Source organism: Capricornis sumatraensis, chromosome 12 (genome assembly GCF_032405125.1).
Source record: "Capricornis sumatraensis isolate serow.1 chromosome 12, serow.2, whole genome shotgun sequence".
Classification (NCBI taxonomy): Eukaryota; Metazoa; Chordata; class Mammalia; order Artiodactyla; family Bovidae; genus Capricornis; species Capricornis sumatraensis.
In genome coordinates this window covers 27,729,405-27,753,413 of record NC_091080.1, presented here as the reverse complement: position 1 = coordinate 27,753,413, position 24,009 = coordinate 27,729,405, and the positions used below count along the sequence as shown (strand labels likewise).

The 24,009-nt window shown below is 39.4% G+C and overlaps 1 protein-coding gene across 1 annotated transcript in view; it reads left to right on the top strand.

Annotated features, from left to right (window-relative positions):
• Nucleotides 1-14,896, top strand: part of SUCLA2 (succinate-CoA ligase ADP-forming subunit beta) — a 58,671-nt gene extending 43,775 nt beyond the window's left edge. The window contains exons 7-11 of the mRNA XM_068984520.1: nt 5,070-5,231; nt 5,322-5,464; nt 7,218-7,338; nt 8,231-8,319; nt 14,038-14,896. Coding sequence (XP_068840621.1) covers nt 5,070-5,231; nt 5,322-5,464; nt 7,218-7,338; nt 8,231-8,319; nt 14,038-14,112 — 590 coding nt within the window. The 3' untranslated portion in view covers nt 14,113-14,896. The remainder of the gene's footprint in view (nt 1-5,069; nt 5,232-5,321; nt 5,465-7,217; nt 7,339-8,230; nt 8,320-14,037) is intronic.
• Nucleotides 14,897-24,009: the final 9,113 nt, after the last annotated feature.

Below are 24,009 nucleotides of genomic sequence, written 5' to 3'. Positions count from 1 at the left end.
CCTTGAGATGACTCTTTCCAGGCAGGCATATTCTTATTTTGGGGGGTACTCGCTCAGGAAATACCAGGGGAAAACCTGAGATCTGACTCGACCTTGCCCATCAGATCTCTGCCGCATGACCTTGTCACAGGTGGGATTCCTCACGTTGGCTCCCGGCACTGGACTGTGAATCCAAATAGTCCCCTGCAGAATTTGTACTCTTAGATATGACAGTTGTATGACAGGGATATTTTGGGTAGAGAGTAGTCTATCAGCAGTATTGGAGTAGTAAGGGGTTAGCTGTTGGGGTAATCTTTTAGGCTGGTACTTCCCTGGTGGCTCAGTGGTAAAGAATCTGCCTACCAGTGTGGGAGAATATGTGTGCTGTGTGCTCAGTCCAATTCTTTGTGACCCCATGGACTGTAGACCCCCACCAGGCTCTCCTGTCCATGATTTCCCAGGCAAGAATACTGGAGTGGGTTGCCATTTCCTTCTCCAGGGGATCTTCTTGACCAAGGGATTGAACCCACATCTCCTGAGTCTCCTGCATTGGCAGGCAGATTTTTTACCACTGAGCCGGGAGCCCAGGTTCAATTCCTGGGTGAGAAAGATCCCCTGGAGAAGGAAATGGCAATACACTCCAGTATTCTTGCCTGGGAAATTACATGGACAGAGGGGCCTGACAGGCTAAAATCCATGGGGTTGCACGACCTATCGACTAAACAACAGCAGTCTTGTAGGCTGAGAAGCTTAGTAGCAGTCCAAACAGAAGGTAACAGAGGCAGTGGGAGTGGAGAGAAGGGCTTATTTTACAGACGAGCTCAAGCTCAGGCTCTGTTAACACATCTACGTTTCTCACAGTACCTTCTTTTATGTATTTTGAATGGAGGCTTCAGATCAGTGTACTCTGGGTAGTTCTAAACATCTACAGATTGATATGTTTTATTTATGAGGTACATACTGAGTTTTGAAAGTAATATTTAAAAAAATGGGAAATAAAGATATTTATCTCCTTTTGTACTAAGCTACCATATGACAAGATAGTATATACATTTGGGGAATTTATCATAGTATTCCCTAAAATAGTTGTTTAAGGACATTTTGAATGACTAAATTTGGAATTATTTCCTTTGTGCACAGTTCTTTTGGAACATATCTGCTGCATAGAATTGAAGTATACCTGTTAATTTGTACTGGTTTAATTGTTTGAATAATTTTTAAGATGCAAGCTTGTAGACTGTAGACTTACTTTCCTAGTAATGCTCTGAAAACATAGGGTAATATAAAAATACACATATGTATTTGAATAGAATTGCTTAAATAGCTTGACATACCATTGCTATCATTGGGGTTTCTGAGAGATCTTCCAGTGACTACCCATTTTCCCTGCCTGAGTTCTAATTAAAATGGATCTGACAGCTAAATTACAATTAGACAGACTTAATAAGTCTATTTACATATGAGGCTTTAACAGGGCAGTCCTTTCAGGGATAGGCTATGCCTTGGAAATAGCAGTTGGAAATGCTTGTTCCCTGTGGGAAGCTTACTCCCAAAAGGAAGAAAGATTGAGCTAAATTATGCATGTCTGGGTTTATAATATCTAGATTAACTAGACAGTTAATTTACTTCCCTTCCTCTGGGAAGAAGTAAGTAAAGAGGCAGTGATAAGACAGATGTTACACTAAGTGAGCCGTTTGGATGTGAAAGGAAACATCCAGAGTGGGGGATTTGCTCACCTGCTCCCAAACATTCCACAGTATTTTCTTTACCCACTGAGCTCAGCCATCAAGCCTGTGATCTATCAGCGTGGAAGTGGAAATTTTGAGGGAGAGAGATTAGCTGTCTGTTTGCAGTCTTGTTCTGATTTTGAGGCTGTCATTCCAGTCCCAGCCGTTGTTCCTTTGGATGTTATGGGTTCCCCTATAGGTAGTTTGAATTTTTACCCCCAGAAATTTCCAAAATGGGTCAAAAACAGTATACCAGTGTCAGCCATTTAAGAAGGTATTAGGCTTAATTCTGGAAATTTACTCTTTTCTGTTTCTGATTCCAGATTATGTCCAGTCGTCTATTGGAGTGTCAGAAGTTCATGGGTGAGATTAGATTATATAGCATTAAAATTCCCTGAAATACTTTAATAGTAAACTGCATAAAGACACACCTGAGACATAAAGACACAAATGTGATCAAGTCCAGAGGACCTAGAGAACTGAAGTCCCAAGTCAGATCCTTTTATCTGAGTTAGAAATTCAAAGAAATTAATGTTCTTGCTAATTTCTTGACTATTTCATTGAACAAGAGGCTGTGAATTCTAGATACAGTTTAAATTCTTTCAGCCAGGGCAGTTTGGATTTTTTTTTTTTCCCATAGGAATAGGTCGAGTTTCTCTGTAGTCTCAGAAGTTGCATTATTTGAATTTCACATCTCTTATGGACCTCAATTCTAATGGTGTACAAAAGGTTAATAATACATATAAGTTTATCACAGCTTTGACTCTCCATTACCAAATTTGGAAAAAAAAAAACCAAACCCAGGCCATTCCCACTGCCAGGAACAGTGATCTCAGGCACAGTTATTTCTCAGAACCATGTACTTCGCTTTATGAAGGGTCATGGCAGAAACTCAGGCTTCCCTGGTGGCTCAGACAGTAAAGAATCTGCCTGTAATGTGGAGAGACCTGGGTTCAATCCCTGGGTTGGGAAGATTCCCTGAAGGAGGGCATGGCAACCCACTCTGGTATTCATGCCTGGAAAATCCACATGGACAAAGGAACCTGGTGGGCTAGTCCATGGGGTTGTAAAGAGTGGACATGACTAAGTGACTAAGCACAGCAGAGCACGTGGCAGGGACTCAGCGAAAGCTGAATAAAGGAGAGTGGATTGATTTTAGTCTTACCAGGATGCCGGGTGATTATTTTACTTGTGGACTTTAAATCAGTTGAGAGAAATCTTTGAGCAGGAAATTAATTTTGGCCTAGTGATTTTGGCAATTAATTTGGTATTTTTGATTTATAGGGGTGAAAAACCATATGTACATCTCTTAAAAGCTTTCCCTCTTTTGAACACTATGAATTGAGCGTGGGCTCTGTTTGCTGCTATTACAAATACCCTTGCTTAGTTAGCAGAGTTGTCAGTGGCTGGTTCTACTGACTGTTACAGAGCTCAGGCCTAGGAAATGTGCTTCCTAAGTATTTCACCCCAGGTTGTGTTTATTGGAGAATCACCCTCAACTTAGTGAACCTGTCTTGATCTTCTTGAGTTTGTATGCCTTGGAGGCCTAGTAAGGATTCGTTCCTTAGTAATGTAATCCATGTAATCCTCATTAAAAAAAAATAGATACACAATTGATCATTGAAAAACATGCGTTTGAACTGTGAGGGTCCACTTATATACAGATTTTTTTTTCCCAGTAACTATGTACAGCAGTACTACACAGTCTGTAGTTGGTTGCATCTGTGGATGCAAAGCTACAGATATGGAGGGCTGTCTATAAAGTTATATGCAGATTTTTGGGGGGACGTACCTCAAGCACTTTTTGTGTTTACTGAAATATTCTTCTAAAACATTTACTTTAATGTTTGTAATCCTGTCGTATATAGATATGCCACAATTTATAAATTTGTGATTATGAAAATACAAGGGATCTGAAGCATATAAGAAACATATATAGATATGCCACAATTTATAAATTTGTAAGTGATTATGAAAATGCAAGGGATCTGAAGCATATGAGAAACATATATTATCATTTACCAGTGATTTCACATCTTGTACTTTTCAGTTTAGATTTCCAATATGGTTCGTTTCATAGTTTTATTTTCTGATGATATTTCTAATCTAGTGCTTTATTATGAACATATTTTCCTTTATGTCATTTTAAACATGTTTAAAAAAGCTGTTTCACAGTTCTCTGATAATTTAAAATTTGAGTCATCTTGGGTTTTATTTCTTTTGACTGCTTTTCCTTTTTGCCATTGGTTACATTTTCCTGTTTCTTAAGAGATGTAGTAATTTTTATACTGGACATTTTGGGAGGCTGAATTCTGTCTTCTTCCTCTGAAAGAATGGTTGGCTTTTGTTGTTGTTAGTTAACTTGGCTGACTCCAAACTTTGTCTCTTGTTTTGGGCAGCAGCTGAAACTGCTTGGTTCTTTTCATCTCTATCCATTCAGGAGTAAGGACAATGTTGTAGTTAGATTGGAGCAAGGAAGGGATAAAATACTGAAAGATGAAGTCAGAGAATTACCCTTCGTAAGGACCGTTTTGGTAGAGCGCTGCAGGTAAAAGATTGATTAGAGTGAATTTAAAAGAGAATGGCAGGAGGAAAACTTGGTGCAGTGAGTTAAGCACAGGTATTGGCAGATAATAAGTATTTCAGGCTTTGTGGGCCGTGTATAGTCTCAGTTGCTGCTGTTTTTCTCCTTCTTCCTTTACCCTTTGTTTTTTCTTCTTGATAACTTTATTCTTAAAAGTGTAAAACCCTTTGTTAGCTCACAGGCCATTAAAAAACCAGCACAGGCTGATTCTGGCCCATGGGCCATAGTTTGCTGACCCCAGATTTAAACAGCTAACTTTTTCTGTGAATAATGCTGTATAGGAAGAGGAGAGTAAGCGGGGAGGTAGCGGGTAAAAGAGTTTCTTCTTTCTTTTTATTAGGTGGGGGAAAGGATAGCCTTTTTTGCAAGCCAGTTTAATTTAGCCCATGGAAAAGTGGAGTGAAATTTATGGTGCTGGAAAAGCAGAATTGCTGTGACAGTGCCCTTGAGTTGGGACCCAGAACCCAAGCAATGGAATTAGCTGAGAGCATGGACTGTTATTTCTTGGTGATTAAAAAGAACATTAAATGCTTGTGAGGTTTTTCTTTCTTCCTTATCTGTTGCTTAGGACAGATGTAGAAGCAGTAACTTTGATGGGACAGTTTTAAATTCTCACATATTCTTATTCAGGAGATAGTTTGAATCAGTTGTGAACATGAGTTGAAAAACTTTCAGTAAGTAACAAAATGTGTTTTTCCCCTAAAGTAAAAAAATTTGATTACTGTATAGTTTTTTTTTCTATCTTGAAATTAAAATCACCTTCTTTTTTTCCTTTAAAGTGCTGTGTATGGATGCAAAGATCAATTTTGATGCTAATTCAGCTTACCGACAGAAGAAAATCTTTGACCTGCAGGACTGGACCCAGGAAGATGAAAGGGACAAAGATGCAGCTAAGGCAGATCTCAACTACATTGGCCTTGACGGAAATATAGGCTGTCTCGGTACCACGTGTTCTTACGTTAGAGGTGGATTGGTTAATCTTCTTTTCTTTATGTTTGTCGCTTACACAAATCATTTTCCTCTCTTGATAGTGAACGGTGCTGGTTTGGCTATGGCTACAATGGATATAATAAAACTCCATGGAGGGACTCCAGCTAACTTTCTTGATGTTGGTGGTGGTGCCACAGTCCATCAAGTAACAGAAGCGTTTAAACTTATTACTTCAGATAAAAAGGTAAGGACAGAACCTGTGTTTTAGATTTGAATGGTAAGAAGTAACTTGATTAATTAGTAGAGGACATAGTTTTACTTGTTGAGCATACATAGGTCATTAATCAATATTTGTTATTGATGGTGCTGTGTATTTTTTCTTGGTGTTAGATTCTAGAATTGTTTAATAAAATTTTTCATTTTATTGCTCTTTCCCTTTGAGTCTATGGACTTATTTGCCATATTCAACTTTATAAGGAGCATTAAACTAGAATGAGATACACAATGTGCTTTGTTTCTTTTGTTTTATAATTATTCTTTTTAAAATAAATTTTATTGGAACTATATTCCTATAGCTTCCTTTGGCAAAAACTCTGAAAGCAGAGCATTAGTTAATTACCTGACTGTTGACTACTGTCTGAGCCACCAGGGAATCCCAATAATGTGAACTAGAGTTCTTATTATATTTCTAAGCATGGCTTTTTAGGCCTGTGTACAAGAATGGAGAGAAGCACATGAAGAGTTCCTGTCCTGGGGCATTGGAGTTGGAAGCAGGCCCGGAGCCCGGGGTGACAACGTGGATAGCACTGAAGTAGCTGTATACATATGTCCCTTTGTATTGGACACTGGGCTTGGATTTAGGAACACATGGTTTTTTCCTTCAAGGCCTTCTATAGTGTGTTGAGGCTGATGAATTGAATGTAGTGCTATAGAAGAACAGAAGACAGAGCTGATAAACTGGGAGAATCAGCGTGGCCTGACTATGTGATCATGAAAGAATGCTGACCCAAATGAGCCCTGAGGTTTGGATGTGGCCTGTATTCAAGAGTGGCCACATTGTTGAGTGCTTTGGGGGATGTGGTGTTTGCGGAAAGTTGGTAGAGTTGATGGGGAAGAATGAAGAGAAATCGTGAGGACTAAGCTGGAGATCTTGCACATAACGTTGTCTTACCACGTGGCCTGGACTAATGGCTTTGCTTAATAGGAAGCAAGTAAACGGAATCGGGAGGTCTTCTTAATATGGAACTGCTGCTGCTGCTGCTAAGTCGCTTCAGTTGTGTCTGACTCTGTGTGACCCCATAGACCAGGCTCCCCCGTCCCTGGGATTCTCCAGGCAAGAACACTGGAGTGCGTTGCCATTTCCTTCTCCAATGCATGAAAGTGAAAAGTGAAAGTGAAGTCGCTCAGTCGTGTCCCATTCTTAGCGACCCCATGGACTGCAGCCCACCAGGCTCCTCTGTCCATGGGATTTTCCAGGCAAGAGTACTGGAGTGGGGTGCCATTGCCTTCTCCATAATATGGAACAGGAGAGAAGAAACTGTGAACTAGGTGTTGAAATTACCCAAGGAGGGGAAGGAAATTTTGGTGGGTGGTGGACTGCCAGACTTCAGTGAGGAGAGCTGCACGCAGACAGTATGGCTTGTTTGGTCTGAAAATGTTTCTGTGGGGTTAACTTCTATAAGGCGCAGATAGGGCTTTCCCAGTGGCTCAGCAGTAAAGAATCTGCCTGTGATGCAGAAGACACAGGAGATGCAGGTTCAGTCTCTGGGTGGGGAAGATGCCCTGGAGGAGGGCACGGCAGCCCACTCCAGTATTCTTGTCTGGAGAATCCCATGGACAGAGGAGCTGGTGGGCTGTAGGCCTAGAGTCGCAGAGAGTCAGACATGACCGAAGTGACTGAGCACACACACAAGGCCCAGATATGAGTGTGTTCCTGAGAAGGAAGGAAAAAGCGTCATTCCTTTAAAATTTTAACCTCCAAAACGTTTTATTGACAGGTACTGTCTATTTTGGTCAACATTTTTGGAGGAATCATGCGGTGTGACGTTATTGCACAGGGTATAGTCATGGCAGTAAAGGATTTGGAAATTAAAATACCGATTGTGGTACGGTTACAAGGTGAGTGTAAAAGGTATCTCGTAGTTGTTTCACTAACTCTGAAAGTTCATAATTAAACTTTTATTTAAACTTTTAAAAGTTCATTATTAAAAGTTCGTAATTCCAGGGAGTTTAGTTCATTTAAATTTAGTTTTAAATGGCTGTATTTTTACAGTATACTAACACATATATATGGAATTTAGAAAGATGGTAATGATGACCCTGTATGCGAGACAGCAAAAGAGACACAGATGTGTAGAGTGGACTTTTGGACTCTGAGGGAGAGGGAGAGGGTGGGATGATTTGGGAGAATGGCACTGAAACAGGTACACTATCGTGTAAGAAACAAATTGCCAGGCTATGTTCGATGCAGGATACAGGATGCTTGGGGCTGGTGCACGGGGATGATCCAGAGAGATGATGTGGGGTGGGAGGTGGGAGGGGGGTTCATGTTTGGGAACTCATGTACACCCATGGTGGATTCATGTCAATGTATGGCAAAACCAATACAGTATTGTAAAGTAAAATAAAAAAAAAAAAAAGTCAGCCTTACAGTTGAGGCTATTAAAAATAAATAAATAAATAAATAGCTGTATTTTTAAAATAAGAGTGTATAATACAGACTTTTTAAAATATGAGTTAAAAAAAATCTAACATTGGGACAAAATTGTTGATAGTTTTGTTTGGTATAAGTTGATACATTATTTGCTATGCTTTGTCTTGAGTTCTGACTTGTCTGAATTACCATTAACGTGATAAGGCAAAGTATTTTACAAGATGGCTCCAGGTTTTTACAGTATTTTCTTTGGTTTAGAAGCATTTGTATTAAATGACAGAAGTTGGTTGAAAAACATTTTAAATGATTTTGTGTATGTATTTAAAGCATCTTTATATTTGCATAAATCATTTCCAGGTACACGAGTTGATGATGCTAAGGCACTGATAGCGGACAGTGGACTTAAAATTCTTGCTTGTGATGATTTGGACGAAGCTGCTAAAATGGTAAACGGGTTATGTTGATCTAAGGAAAAATTTGCAGTGTCTGAAAGGTTTACAGGCACTTCGATTCTAAAGTGAACAGCTAATACTGCTAATAATTAGTGTTTCACTTAAATACTAGGAATATTGAATCCCATATACCTTTCATATCCCAAGATCCTAAACAGTTACCAACTCATGCCCAACCTTGTCTCATCTAATTTTTACCTACTTCCTTCCATTGCCCATGATTATTTTGAAGCAAATCCCAGACACTATATCATTTCATACATACCATCATCTACCTATAAAAGATAAAAGTATTGATGATATAAAGGAATTATTGTTATTTCAGGTGGGATAGTGGTATTATGTTTATATTTTATAAAAAAGAATCAAGTCAGTGTTGAAACATCTCTGATTTTCTTAAATATATTTTGCCTACGATCTTTGTTAGATTTAGGATCAAAATAAATCTATGCTTGCAGTTGGTTAATATATCACTAAATTTCTCCTTATAGATTCCCCCTTGCCCACCCCTACCCCCCTTTTTAAGTTTATTTGTTGAAAACAAAACAGGCTGATGGGTAGTAGTGTCTCCTGTAGTCTGCATTTTAATGATTGTATCTGTGGGGTGTCATTTAACAATTTATTGACCAGAGTTGTATTAATACATTGTTACCTGAACACTATTCACTGGAATGTTTCAGTATTAACTTACATAATATATTGCTGGCCACAGGCGTTCAGTTCAGTTGTTCAGTCGTGTCCGACTCTTTGCGACCCCATGAATCACATCACTCTAGGCCTCCCTGTCCATCACCAACTCCTGGAATTCACTCAAACTCATGTCCATCAAGTCGGTGATACCATCCAGCCATCTCATCCTCTGTCGTCCCCTTCTCCTCCTGCCCTCAATCCCTTCCAGCATCAGAGTCTTTTCCAGTGAGTCAACTCTTTGCACGATGTGGCCAAAGTACTGGAGTTTCAGCTTTAGCATCATTCCTTCCAAAGAAATCCCAGGGCTGATCTCCTTCAGAATGGACTGGTTGGATCTCCTTGCAGTCCAAGGGGCTCTCAAGAGTCTTCTCCAACACCACAGTTCAAAAGCATCAATTCTTTGGCGTTCCACTTTCTTCACAGTCCAACTCACATCCATACATGACCACAGGAAAAACCATAGCCTTGACTAGACGGACCTTAGTCGGCAAAGTAATGTCTCTGCTTTTGAATATGCTATCTAGGTTGGTCATAACTTTCCTTCCAAGGAGTAAGCGTCTTTTAATTTCATGGCTGCAGTCACCATCTGCAGAGATTTTGAAGCCCAAAAAAATAAAGTCTGACACGGATGTTAGTTTCTGCAAAAAATCCCCTGGTCAGTAATGTGTTAACATGTTCCTTTGCTCCTATACTTCCTGTAAACTGGTAGTTCAATCTGTAGGCCTGATCGTATATGTATTTGATTTGGGGGAGTGGGAAGCAAGAATATTTTATTGTTGATTTTGTGTAATTACATAAAGAGGTATATAAATGTCAAGTAACTTCTCAGATAATACTAGCAGTCCTTGACACTTATAACTTAAATGCAACATTTTATGCAAAAGTGGTGATTTTTCTAATTCTATAATTATTTATTATATGGAATACATATAAAAAGTGAAACTTTTCTTGTATCAATTATTTTATTGTCATGGTGCCCATTTTGCCTAGAAAAGGCAGGATACTTACTTGATTCTTTGCTTTTATTGATAAGTAAATTTTAAATGATTTTGTGTAGATATTTAAAACATCTTTAAATTTGCATAAATCATTTCAGGTACATGAGTTGATGATGCTAAGGCGCTGAAGGTATCAGTGCCTCCAGTATGGCCTATGACAGTAACACAGGCTTTTTTGTTTCTTAGTTTTTTTGTTTTTAGGTGTGTGTTGTGTGTTACATGGCATGCATGTATGCACATCCTATTTTGAACTCATGGATTTCAATACATTTGATGTGGTTCAGTCCATTTTAGTTATTTTTACTGATTCTTAGATTATCCCATCTGTGGTCAGTGAGAACCTCTTCATGTTGACTCCTCACACGTCCTATGATATGCTTTCTGGTGTAATGAGGTGTTTCAGGCTCGTTTTTACATTTCTTGCTGCTGACCTGAAATCAGCCAAATGGTGTTTATATATCACAGTTTAAACCTTAAGGGTGCTTATAACTTTTGGGTTGTTCATGGTTTCTAGATTTTAAGTTACAAGTCTAGGACAATACATATTTTTTAAAGAGAGAAATACATGAGCACGTACTGATATTTCCAAATCCAGGAGTACAGTTTTGTTTTTTTTCTTATCTGATGTGTTTCTCTTTTTTTTCCCATTCCATGCTAACATAAATATTCATTGCTTTGTCCCTCAATACAAACAGAGCAGTTTTAGAATAATGATACCAACAATATGTCTACTGAAAGTAGAGTAGTAGATTTGTATCCACAGTTCTTTTTGTCCTTTGAAGTATTTCCCCAAATTTGCTGGATTCTAAAATTCCTGTGAAATAGTTCTTTGTTTTATCCCACTTTGATGCAGTTTCATTTCTTTATTTTAAAGTAATTGCTTAATTTTTTTTGTTGCAAATATTTGCATGGTTCCAAAGTCAAACTGTAAAACAAGATATATTCAGAGAAGCTAGCCTTTATACCTATTACTGTTTCTTCCTTCCCCATAGGTAATCAGTTTTTTTTTTTATTAGAATTTCTTAGTTTATCTTTTCACTTTCTTTAAAAACACAAATACAGTATGTATGTATGTGTATACATATATCTCCACTTTCCCACATTACATCATGGTAACATGTATTTTACCTCATTTCTTTTATTTAATACTATATCTTGTTGAATACTCTGTAGTGGAAACAGAGGTGTTTTTAAATGAGAACTTTTGACTTTTATCTGAAGTTCATAGACAGTTCATTGTGAACTTACACACAATCCTGAGTTTAAATTAAGATTTTGAGTAAGAGTATGGTAGGGAGAAAGTGTTTCAGAAAGCCTGCTTTGACACTGAGATGTGGGATCAGTTGCTGAAGGAAAGAGTGAGGGATAGTAGGAGTCTGGCTAGTTCAGTAATTAGATGTGAGGTGAGGTGAAGGGAATGAATAGGTTAGAACTTTTCTCTGAAAATATGCTTGTTTGCAGTGAGAGCCTGAATTAGGAAAAGCTTTTTGGACATGGAGAGAAAGGGTAAGAATCAGTAGGAGCTTGATCAAATAGACCATAGAAGATAAAAGTGAACAGTTGATTTAAGTTGTGTCTGTAGTGTTTTTCTAGTGAGTAGGAGGTTATGGAAGTCATGACAGTATTAATAATATGATGATAACATTAGCAATTGCTGCCATTTATAATTTATTATGCATGCAGTGCTAAGCCTTTTTTTCCCCTTCCACTATTACCTGACTTAATGTAAGTTTGCTGATATAATATCCACTTTTATAGATGAAGAAACAAAAGCTCGATACATTAATCTTATTCAGGATCACATGTTGTAAACATCAGAGTGGGATCTGAACTCAAGGTGTCTAAAACCTTCTCTTAACTATTCTGCTGGAGAGGAGAGAAGCTAAATTTGTTGTTTGGTTTTAGATATGTTTAATTTGTATATTTTGTATGGTACCAGCTGAATATTCTCAGATAGATTTATAGAGAGAACATTGGAATTCAGGTTGATGATTGTTAACTTACTGACAGGAAGTAAAATAGTAACTTCTAGATTCAAGCTCCTATCCCAACATTCTAGGATTATATACATATTTTTAAAATCAGCTTTTATTTATTTATTTATGTCCATGCTATGTGGCTTGCAGGATCTTAGTTCTCTGATCAGGAATTGAACTTGGGCCCTGGCAGTGAAAGCTCTAAGTCCTAACCACTAGACCACCAGGGAATTCCCCAAACTTTTATTTAGGTGCCCTTTGTGTTGTGTAGTATCCAGCTAAGACGGTTACTGTTTCTATCGTCAAAGATAGTTAAGGGCTGCTGCTGCTACTGCTCCTAAGTTGCTTCAGTCGTGTCCGATTCTGTGTGACCCCAGAGACGGCAGCCCATCAGGCTCCCCCGTCCCTGGGATTCTCCAGGCAAGAACACTGGAGTGGGTTGCCATTTCCTTCTCCAGTGCATAAAAGTGAAAGTGAAGTCGCTCAGTCGTGTCCGACTGTTTGCGACCCCATGGACTGCAGCCTACCAGGCTCCTCCATCCCTGGGATTTTCCAGGTAAGAGTACTGGAGTGGGGTGCCATCGCCTTCTCTGATAGTTAAGAGCAACAGATGTAAATAGACATTTCTCCAAAGAAGACATACAGATTGATGGCTAACATGTGCATGAAAAAATGCTCAACACTACTAATTATTAGAGAAATGCAAAACCATCACTAAAAAGTCTATGAATAAATGCTGAAGAAGGTGTGGAGAGAAGGGAAATGTCCTACAGTTTTTTGGTGGGAATGTAAATTGGTGAAATCACTGTGGAAAACAGTATGGAGGTTCCTCAAAAAACTAAAAATGGAACTACCATATGATTCAGCAATCCTATTCTTGGATATATCTGCAGAAAACTGTAATTGGAAAAGATAAATGCACCTCAATTTTCATAGCAGCAAATTTACAGTAGCCAAGAGATAGAAGCAACCTAAATGTCCATCAACACATGAATGGATAAAGACGATGCAGTATATATACATATACATATATTCAATTGAATACTACTCAGCCATAAAAAAGAATGAAATAATGCCATTTGCAGCAACATGGATGGACCTAGAGATCATCATACCAAGTGAAGGAAGTCAGAAAGAGAAAGACAAATACTGTATGATACCATGTACATGTGGAGTTTAAAATATGTCACAAATGAACTTACAAAAGAGAAACAGACACAGATATAGAAAACAAGCGTAGGGTTACCAAAGGTGAAAGGGAGGGGGAGAGGAATAAATTAAGAGTTTGGGATTAACATATATCCACTATTATATATAAAATAGATAGTCAGCAAGGACCTGCTGTATAGCACAGGGAACTATATTCAGTATCTATAAGGGAAGAGAATCTGGAAAAGAATCTATATGTGAGTAACTGAATCACTTTGCTGTATACCTGAAACTAACACAACATTGTAAATCAACTAAACTTCAATTTAAAAAGAGGAAAAAAATAAAGATATAAATAGGGCAATGAAAAAGAGGTATATACATATATAAGATATGTGTCTATTTAATACCTTCTGATTTTATATATGTGAATAGAATCTAGTGTGGGTTATAATATGCAGGTTATGAAGTGTTAGATTTGACTGTCGTCCTCGGAGTGGCAAGGGCTTCCCGTGTGGCACTGGTGGTAAAGAACCCTCCTTTCTTTCAGGAGAGGTAAGAGACACGGGATCTATCCCTGGGTTGGGAAGATCCCCTGGACTAGGGCACAGCAACCCACTCCAGTATTCTTGCTTGGAGAATACCACAGACGGGGGAGCCTGGCAGACTGCAGTCCATAGGGTTGCAAACCGCTGGACACAACTGAAGCAGCCTAGCATGGATGCATGCCAGAGTGACAGATGCTTCTGAGACTGTGAAGTAGTTTATAACAATATCAGAGTAGCCCAGATGTTTTAAATGAAAAGGATTGAAGATGCAGTTAATTTCGCATTGACCAATTGTTCTGATTCTGTGTTCTTGTGAAAATAGAGACAAAGATTGTTTTGTTTTCCTTTCAGGTTGTGAAGCTCTCTGAGATAGTGACCTTAGCCAAGCAAGCCCAGGTGGATGTGAAATTTCAGTTGCCAATCTGATCTGAGAATCCAGTGGTCAACTGAGGATGTTAAATGTGTTATAATTGTTAAAAATACTGTGTTCTGTATCACTGTTGTTCCTTTTCTCTTAAGCGTGTGCAGCTTTGTAATTACCACCTAGGCATAAAAACTAAAAGCGTTTGGTCCGCGTTTATTTCTGTTCGAAAGGGGCTGTTTATATAAAGAATGTGTAAGGCAGTTATCTAGTTTGTTCTGTTGCAGCTTTCTTTTTCACTTTTACAGAATATGCCAGTTTATTATTGCAGTATGCCAGTTTATTATTGTTGGGTACAGCATTCTTCATTGATAAGAGTCTTATGAATAAAGTAAATATGAAGATAAAGCTTTATTCTTTAGTGTTAGAAATGTATTATATCTAATAAACTAGTTTCATCAGTAGAGCAATGTATTAAAACAATGTTTTATATAAGAAGTGTTTATCTTCAGCACCAAATACTTAACTAAGTATATCAGTCACTATTTATAAGCAGATCTTTCAAACACTCCCCAGAATATTCTTTTAAGTATTTCGGTGAAGTAACTTATGAATTGTTTGAACATTATTTTAATCATTACAAAACTCTTGATAACTGCTAGTCCTCATGATGATCCTGTGTTATTGAGAACCTGGAAGTTTGTATCAAATAAGGGTCTATTTACTAAGGACTTGGCAGACAAAATTAACAATATCAATTTAAATTAATAAAGATCTCCCAATGTGATTTGGATTTTTTTTTTTCCTTTTTAAGTAAACACGGTAAAAAGTGATGTGTTTATCATTGCACTAAATACCTCTGAGGAACTGATTCATAGATTGTGTACTAGGAATGATATTTACATATAATAAAGCAATCTAAAGATATTTCACTTGAATTCCACTGTTTATATGTTTGCCATCTGGTACTCTGCTCCAGAAAAGCCTACACTGTCCTTTGTGTCCCAATTCGTATATGTGTGTGTATGTAGATGTCCATCTTCATTGCATAAAACAGTTGATAATTTAACTATTAACAGGTTAAGTACCATGGGAGGAAATATCAGCTAAGGAGTAGACTATGTATGTAAACATACTGGTGAATTTGAGAACTTCTACCTATTCTTGAAATGTGATCACACATGCGCACGCGCACACACACACACACACACACACACACGAGAGGCAGCATAGCACAATGATCATGAGCACAGAATTTGAAAGTAGACTATCTGGTTTGAATCTTGGTTCCACTACTTACTAGCAGTATAAGCTGGTCAAGTTTCTAAATTTCAGTGTACCTCAGTTTCCTTAGCCCCCTTCTCATCCTCGCTAGAATTACTTAGTGGGGAGAGGGAGATAGAGGCAAAGAGGGGGAGGGCAATTATATAGGGAGAACACATGAAATATACATGCATTCAAACCACCTATATCATATGATCTGTCTTCCCAGCCTGTACATTGAAAGACTAAATCAGAGCCATTGAACTGTTTAGAATTGTGATAAAGTTATAATTAAAAGTTCAAAGCCTTTAGCTTTTAATTAAATCATTCCAAAAAATGCCAGCCAGTGACTAGCTCAGAAAATACTGGCATTTGTTTTGGTTGGGTCTAGTCAGGAATTAAAGACAGCTTGGTATTTCAGAGAGGATGTAATACAGGCTCCTGGTAATACTAGTTTTTTCTATTCTTGCATAATAGATTATCCCCAAACTAGTGATTTTCAAATAGCAAAATTTTAACCTCACAGTTTGTATGTGTCAGAAATTTGGAAGTAGTTTATCTGGGTGGTGGTCCTGGTGATACACTGACTTGCAGGTTTGAGGACTGCTTCCACGATGGCCCCCACTTACGGCTGTTGGCCTCCGTTTCTCCCTGTGTCGGCCTGTCCTCAGGGCTGCATGAGTGTCCTTCTGACAGGGCAGCTGGCCACCTCCAGAGCATGTGATCCAAGGGAACAAGAAGGAAGTCACCCTGCCTTTTGTGTTCTAACCTCAGATATTTGTGTTCTCATCTCATTGTCCCTTCTGTGACACACTACTAGAAACGAATCAGTAAGTCCAGAGATTTCCCTGGTGGTCCAGTGGCTAAGACTCCGAGCTTCCAATGCAGGGGGCTCCGGGTTCCATCCCTGGTCAGGGAACTAGATCCCACGTGTCACAACCAAGTTCTCATGCTGCACGCAACTAAAGATCTCGCATGTTGCAACGAAGATTAAAAGATTACGGGTGCTGCAACTAAGACCCAGCACAGTTAATAAATAAATATATATATTTTTAAAAGACCTTAAGAAAAAAAGAACCACTAAGTTCAGTCTACAAGAAGGGAATTCATCTCCATTCTTGAAGAGGGAAATATCAAGGAGTTTGTTGACATATTTTAAATCACAATGTGTGCTGGGTACTGAAAGCAAACTGTGCGTACTGAGTTCAGAGATCCATAGCTGCTCCGACTGAGATGTAATGAGCATCTAGGGGCTTTTTTTTTTTTTGATAGGTAAGAAGGACTTATTAAGAGAGAAACATTCCACAGACAGTGTGGGCCATCACAGAAGGTGAGTGCGGCCAGCATCTAGGATCTTGGGAGAGTTCTGAGGCTTGAACCACTGAGAGGAGAGTGTCTTGGCTGCTAATGTTCAAACCCTGCTTGAATGGTGGACCCTGATAGTATCAGTTACAGCTGAGAAGTCAGGTAAAGAAAGTGAAGTTGCTCAGTCGTGTCCGACTCTTTGCGACCCCATGGACTGTAGCCTATCAGGCTCCTCCGTCCATGGGATTTTCCAGGCAAGAGTGCTGGAGTGGATTGCCATTTCCTGCTCCAGGGGATCTTCCCGACCCAGGAATCGAATCTGGGTCTCCCGCATTGCAGGCAGATGCTTTACCGTCTGAGCCACCAGGGAAGCCCAACAGGACAAAAACTAGTGGAATTGAAGGAGCAGGCTATAACTAGTCTTGATAAGGATGATTATAATGTAATGGTGGGGGAAGAAGTCAGTTCTGTGGACAAGAGAGAGTGGAGATAACTGACTGGTGTCTACCTATACACCCTCCTTCCTCATCCCCCAAGCACACATACAGGCACACCTTGGAGGTGATGTGGGTTTGGTTCAAGAATACTGCAATAAAGCCAATATCCAATAAAGGGAGTCATACCAATTTTTTGTTTTCCCAAGATATTTTTATACTGTGGTCTGGTATGTGTGCAATAACATTATGTCTAAAAACCAATGTACATAACTTCATTTAAAAAACTTTTATTGCAGGGACTTCCCTGGAGGTCCAGCGGTTAAGACTTCACCTTCCATTTCAGGGGGTGTGGGTTTGATCTGAAACTCCAATACTTTGGCCACCTGATGCGAAGAGCTGACTTGTTTGAAAAGACCCTGATGCTGGGAAAGATTGAGGGCAGGAGAAGGGGACGACAGAGGATGAGATGGTTGGATGGCATCGCTAACTCAATGGACATGGGTTTGGGTGGACTCTGGGAGTTGGTGATGGACAGGGAGGCCTGGCGTGCTGTGATTCATGGGGTCGCAAAGAGTTGGACATGACTAAGCGACTGAACTGAACTGGGGATGCCTCGTGGCCAAAGAACCAAAACGTAAAACAGAAGCAATATTGTAACGTATTCAATAAGGACTTTAAAAAGGGTCCACGTCAAAAAATTAATAAAAATAAATTTTTATTGCTAAAAAATACAGACCATTATCTGAGCCCTCCATGAGTCATATTAGTGACTTCAAAGATCACTGATCACAGATCATTAAGACAAATATAATAAAAATGGAAGAGTTTGACATATTGCAAGAATTCCATAATGTGACACAGACGCTAAGGGAGCAAATGCTGTTGGAAAAATGGCACCCATAAGCATGGGTGCCACAAACCTTAAACTTGTAAAAATCATGGAATCTGCGAAACACAATGAAGTCAAGTATAGTTAAGTGCGGTGTGCCTGTGATACTCATGAATGTTCTGTCTTGAGGCTTCCTTCCTTACAGCCCTACTTGCTTCATGTGGAAAGAAAACCTACCTTAATATTTGAATTCTCTAAGTTACAATTATATGGATCTACCATATAAACTTCTCCAGTTTCTCCATAGAATATAGCCAATTTTGACTATTATATCAACTTTACAGCTACAGAACCTAGGGCAGTAAGCTTGATAGATACTGGTGCTTTGTAGCAGGTGGGATTTTAAAAACCCACACATGTTAAGGGAGAAAGCAAGCAAAAACCAAAAAGAGAGAAGTGACACTCACAACTCCAGCAGGACATTGAAGCTATTCACATTTTAGTGAGCTGTTTAGTGAGTCCTTTGCCTGGCTGAGAATTCTATTTAAAGAAAAGTTAAAAATCATGGGCGTAAATGTTAGCAGGCTGTGGGTCAGGTGTGCAGGGCTGTAATTAGAATCATGCTCTCTGGTCATGTTGAAACGTAAAGGGTGAGAAAAGACCTTTGGAAAAATCAATTTTCAGATGTATGTAATTTATCGTGTGGTGATAACCTGAAATGAGATTTAGAGGTTTGCAATATAAAATGAGGGAAGATGAAAGGTTGGGAAATCAATTTTTGTTTCACGTTTGATTTAAAACGAAGTGGTGAACGTGAAGGGATGAAATAACAATGATGTAAACGTTGGCGTCTAAGTGACAGCCTGGAGAGGAGAGAACTGGGCAATGAAGGCTTGTCTGCAGTGATGCAGGAGAGACGGGATAAAGCCGAGTGTCCTTGAGCACCAGGATTTGACCTACTGTCTGAATGTTCTCGGAATTGAGGTTGTGACGTTCTTTGTTCTCCTTTTCAAACAGCCGGCTCTGACAGCATCTTTTTCTGCTCTGAAGACTTTGAAGGGCTTTCTTACTCACAACTTTGCCTCATAAGGAGGTAAGATCATGGACAACTCTTTGTTTCTTCACGCATAACCAGCTTCTTTCCATTTTTCACTTGTTTCAATCGTGTGTGTACATTGCTGTATTCCTGCGTCTTGCCTCCCCTTCAGGTAGTCAAGGGGAGCCACCCCCATTTGCCTTCCTTCACTTGACGATTCCACTGATGGCGCAGCGGCAGCAAAGTGCTCAGTAAGCAGCCATCTTGGAGACACAAGACAGTTAGGGTCCACCTTGTCAGGATCCGGTCAGGCAGCTTCCTGGAGGAGTTTGCTGTGTCCTCCACAGTCACCTGCACTGTTTGTCGTTCCTTCGTTATAGTTTATTCCTGTCATTTTAGCCTTTTGGTTCTCTGCTTGAAGACCAAATATGTGAGTTCTCCTGGACTTCACCTTGCCCTGTCTGCAGTCAGCAGAATAATAGCCCCTCGCAGACGTCCACATCCTAATCCCTCTAACCTGTGCCTATGTTACATTACAAAAGGACTTTGCAGATGAAATTAAGGCTGTGGCTTTTAAAAGAGGAAGATTATCCAGAATTATCTCTGTGGGCCTCTTTTAGTCCATTTAGGCTTCTATAGTAAAATGCCATGGGCTAGGTGGCTTATAAACAACAGAAAAGTGTTTCTCACAGCTCTAGAGGCTGGGAAGTCTAAGATCAAGGCACCAGTAGATTCAGTGTCTGGTGAAAGCCTGTTTCCTGGTTCATAGTTGATACCTTCTCCCCATGTTGGAAGGGGTGAGGGAGCTCCATGGGGTTCCTTTTATCAGAGCTCTAATCCTTTAGTTCCTGGCGGCTCTCCACTGATGACCTGAACACCTCCTAAAGACCTACTTCCTAAGACTATCACATTGGGCGTTAAGTTTCAGTATATGAATTTTGGGAGGCACAGATATTCGGTCCACAGCAAGGCCCAAGCCCTTAAAAGCAGAGAATGGCCTCCAACTGGAAGCAAGAGAGATGCATTCAAAGGGGAAGCTGAGAATTCCAGACACGAGAAGAATTCAGAGCACAAGGACTGGAGAGGAGCCTTTAACTGAAGATGGCCTTTAGCTGACAGTCAGTGAGGAAAGGGCTCAGTCCACAGCGAAAGGAATTGGATTTTGCTAACAGTTGGATGCATTCCTAATGAAAGTGTACGTAGCTGGCTGACACCTTAATTTTAGTTCTGTGAGGCTGAGCTGAGAAACTAGAAAAGTCCACTGGGACTTTTGACCCATAGAACTGGGAGATAATAAATTTGTGTTGTTTTAAGCTGCTAAAATTGGTGGTCATTTGTTATGGCAGCAATGGAAAACTTAATATGCTAATATATTCAGACTGCTGGAAATGAGTTTCACCCCTTAAACTGAGGTGAAGGAGCTTTCTTTAAAAATTAGAAATTTATACCTTTTTAATCTATTATGGACTGATTCTTTTATAACACACTATTGATAATAAAAACTATTACTGAAGAAATAAAATTTTAAAAAGCATGCAAAATATAAGCCTGGATTCTTTCACTTATTTTTGATTCAACAGCATAAAATTGCTCTTTCAAATTGCTATAAAGGTTTCTAAATGCTTACCCTAAAATATCTGCTTCTGTCTTTGAGGTTTGTGAACTGTCCATGGATCAGCATTAGTCCACACAGATCACATTTTCAGTAGGACTAAGAGAGGCTCCATCACATCCAGTTTGTAAGAATGTAAACACACGAATTGGAAGTGGGATGTAAACAAACATCTAGGGTTGAGAGGCTTAACTGAATAGTTTCTAGTGAACATTATGATACAGCTTTGTAAATCTCTGAAGCAATTGCAATTCATCAAAAAAGCCACGTGACTTCTTTATGCCCTAGAATCTAGTTGACTTTTATGTAGAAATTGATCTGTTTAGCGAATTAGAGGGGAATGCAATGAAAGGGCCAGGAGTATCCTGAGTTTCATGATGCTAACTGAGCCTGACATTATCAACATCTTTAGGAGGAGTTACCTGACCACCAGTTGAGATCGTGCGTGTTCAGGCAACATGCTCCAGGTTGATGGAGTGGACATTTCATAAGAAGGAAACTGGAGACAAACCTTGAATACTGCATGATTATTTCTCTGATGAACTCCAAAAGCAGAAAGCATCCTTTCATTCTGTTTTTGATATTATATGCTTGATGAAACTAGCATTTTCTTACAAAAAGAGACCTTTGGTTAAGTGAAAATGATACACACGCATTGTAAAAACAAAAACCCCCAACAATACAGAAAGTACAAGACAAGTAAAAGATTAATGCCAAAGCCAGATCCCAGAGATGACTTGTTAACAGTTTGCTAAACATACCTCTGGTCTTCTCTACATGTGAACATTTGTGCACACACACACACACACACACACATACTTTTACATGCTGCTAAGTTGCTTCAGTCGTGTCTGACTCTGTGCGACCCCAGAGACGGCAGCCCACGAGGCTCCCCAGTCCCTGGGATTCTCCAGGCAAGAACACTGGAGTGGGTTGCCATTTCCTTCTCCAATGCATGAAAGTGAAAAGTGAAAGTGAATTCACTCAGTTGTGTCCGACTCTTAGAGACCTCATGGACTGCAGCGTACCAGGCTCCTCCATCCCTGGGATTTTCCAGGCAAGAGTACTGGAGTGGGGTGCCATTGCCTTCTCTGATACTTTTACATAAATGGGATCAAATTATATATAATGTTCTACAATTCGCTTTTCTTCAGTAAAACACTTGGGCCGCTTTCCCTGATGTCCGATACAGGTCTGCATCACTTTCAATGGCTACACACAAGAAAGAATACACATACTATTGTTTTACATAACCTAGTCTTGTATTATTGACATTTACTTTCTACATTTAAAAAATAAATTTATTTATTTATTTACGGCCCTGCTGGGTCTTCATTGCTGCACAAGCTTTTCTCTAGGTGGTACGTGGGCTTCTCTTTGCAGTATCTTCTCTTGTTTCAGAGTATGGACCCTAGGGTGCTCGGGCTTTCAGTAGTTGTGGTTCCCAGGCTCTAGAGTTCTGGCTCAGGAGTTGTGACACACGAGCTTAGTTGCTCCACAGCACATGGGACGTTCCCATAGCAGGAATGGAACCTATGTTTCCTGCATTAGCAGGTGGATTCTTTACCACTGAGCCACTAGGGAAGTCCAGTTTTTGCATTTTTAACATTATAAATAACAGAGGTGAATGCTCTGGTGCATATGTTCATCACATGGTTAATTCAGATGAAAGCCTGTAGGTGGAAGAGATGTGTAAAAGCATAACTGGTGGTGGTTTAGTCTCTCAGTCGTGTCCAACTCTTGCCACCCTTTGGACTGTAGCCCACCAGGCCCCTCTGTCCATGGGATTCTCCAGGCAAGAATACTGGAGTGGGTTGCCATTCCCTTCTCTAGGGATCTTCCCAACCCAGGGATCAAACCCGGGTCTACTGCATTGGAGACAGGTTCTTTACTGACTGAGCCACTGAGGAAGCCCCAGAGCATAACTATATGTAATATTTTTATGGCGGTTACTGAGCTGCTTTGCAGAAAATCGGTACTGGTTACTCACCCATTTGCAGTGCATATGGTTTTTCCAAGGTTTTGACAACGGTGCATCCCTAATTCCAAATGGGCAAAAAACAGATTCTTCCTGTTTAGTATGGACTGGGCTTTCATCTGTTTACTAGTCCTTTGTGAAGAAGCTTGTGTATGTGACTTCCACTTCATGCTCCTTGACTATTTTTCCAATGATTGTTCATTCTTACTGATATTTAAGAACTTTTTACATATTTGAGATTAGCCACATTTGTTATATACTGCATATGTTTCATCACATGTAGTTTTTTAAAATTGTGGTGAGAGCACAATAGGAAATCTACCCTCTCAACAAGATTTTAAGTACATAGATAGGATTCTTAACTATAGGTACCCTGTTGTTCAGCACATCTCTAGAACTTGTTCATCTTGTATAACTGAAACTTGACACCTGTTGAAGAGCAGCTCATTTCCCCTACCCCAGCCCCTGGAAAACCACAATTCTACTCTGTTCCTGTGAGTCTATTTTAGATACCTCATATAAGTGGAATCATACAGTATTTTTCTCATATGTACTTTTTAATATACTCAAATGTACATTCTTTGTGGTTTCTGATTTTCATGACATATTTTGAAAGACTTAATTTATAATATAATTTCATTTATTTGCTGTAAGGTCTGAACTTGAGTTATGAATGCAGATATTTATTCCCCCTAAATTGTTGGCCAACTTTGCAAACACAGTTTGTTTATTATTTCATCCATTTCACCAAGTTTGGAATGTTACCTTTATTACATACCAACTTCCTATGTGTTCTTGTGTGTATATGAAGTGAGTGAAAGTCGCTCAGTCGTGTCCAACTCTTTGCAACCCCATGGACTGTATAGTCATTGGAATTCTCCAGGCCAGAACACTGGAGTGGCTAGCCTTTGCCTTCTCCAGGGGATCTTCCCAACCCAGGGACTGAACCCAGGTCTCCCGCATTGCAGGTGGATTCTTTACTGGCTGAGCCACAAAGGGGAAGCCCAAGAATACTGGAGTGGGTAGCCTATCCCTTCTCCAGTGAATCTTCCCAACCCAAGAATCGAACTGGGATCTCCTACACTGCAGGCTGATTCTTTACCAACTGAGCTATAATGGCCTCAGTATATATGTATATGTATATATGTGTATATATGTATGTATACATTATATACATGTATGCACATATGTGTATATATATATGCATACATACATATATGTATGTATGAAACTAGCATTTAAAGACATGCTCTTTATTTAATTTTTATTTAGGGTAGGAAACCATGGCACAGGATGTCACAGGCAAAGGAGTTTCCCTTCAGTCATTTACTGTCAAAGTCATCACTGTTTATTTGTAAAAATTTTAACTTTCCTCTTTCTGATGATTCAGATTCTACTAGAGGAAAAAAACTGTAATATTTAACACCAAATGTATGAGACTGTGTGGGCTGACCAGAAGAAATGGAAATACTGGTTTGAGTGATGAGTTACTTTGTGTTTGG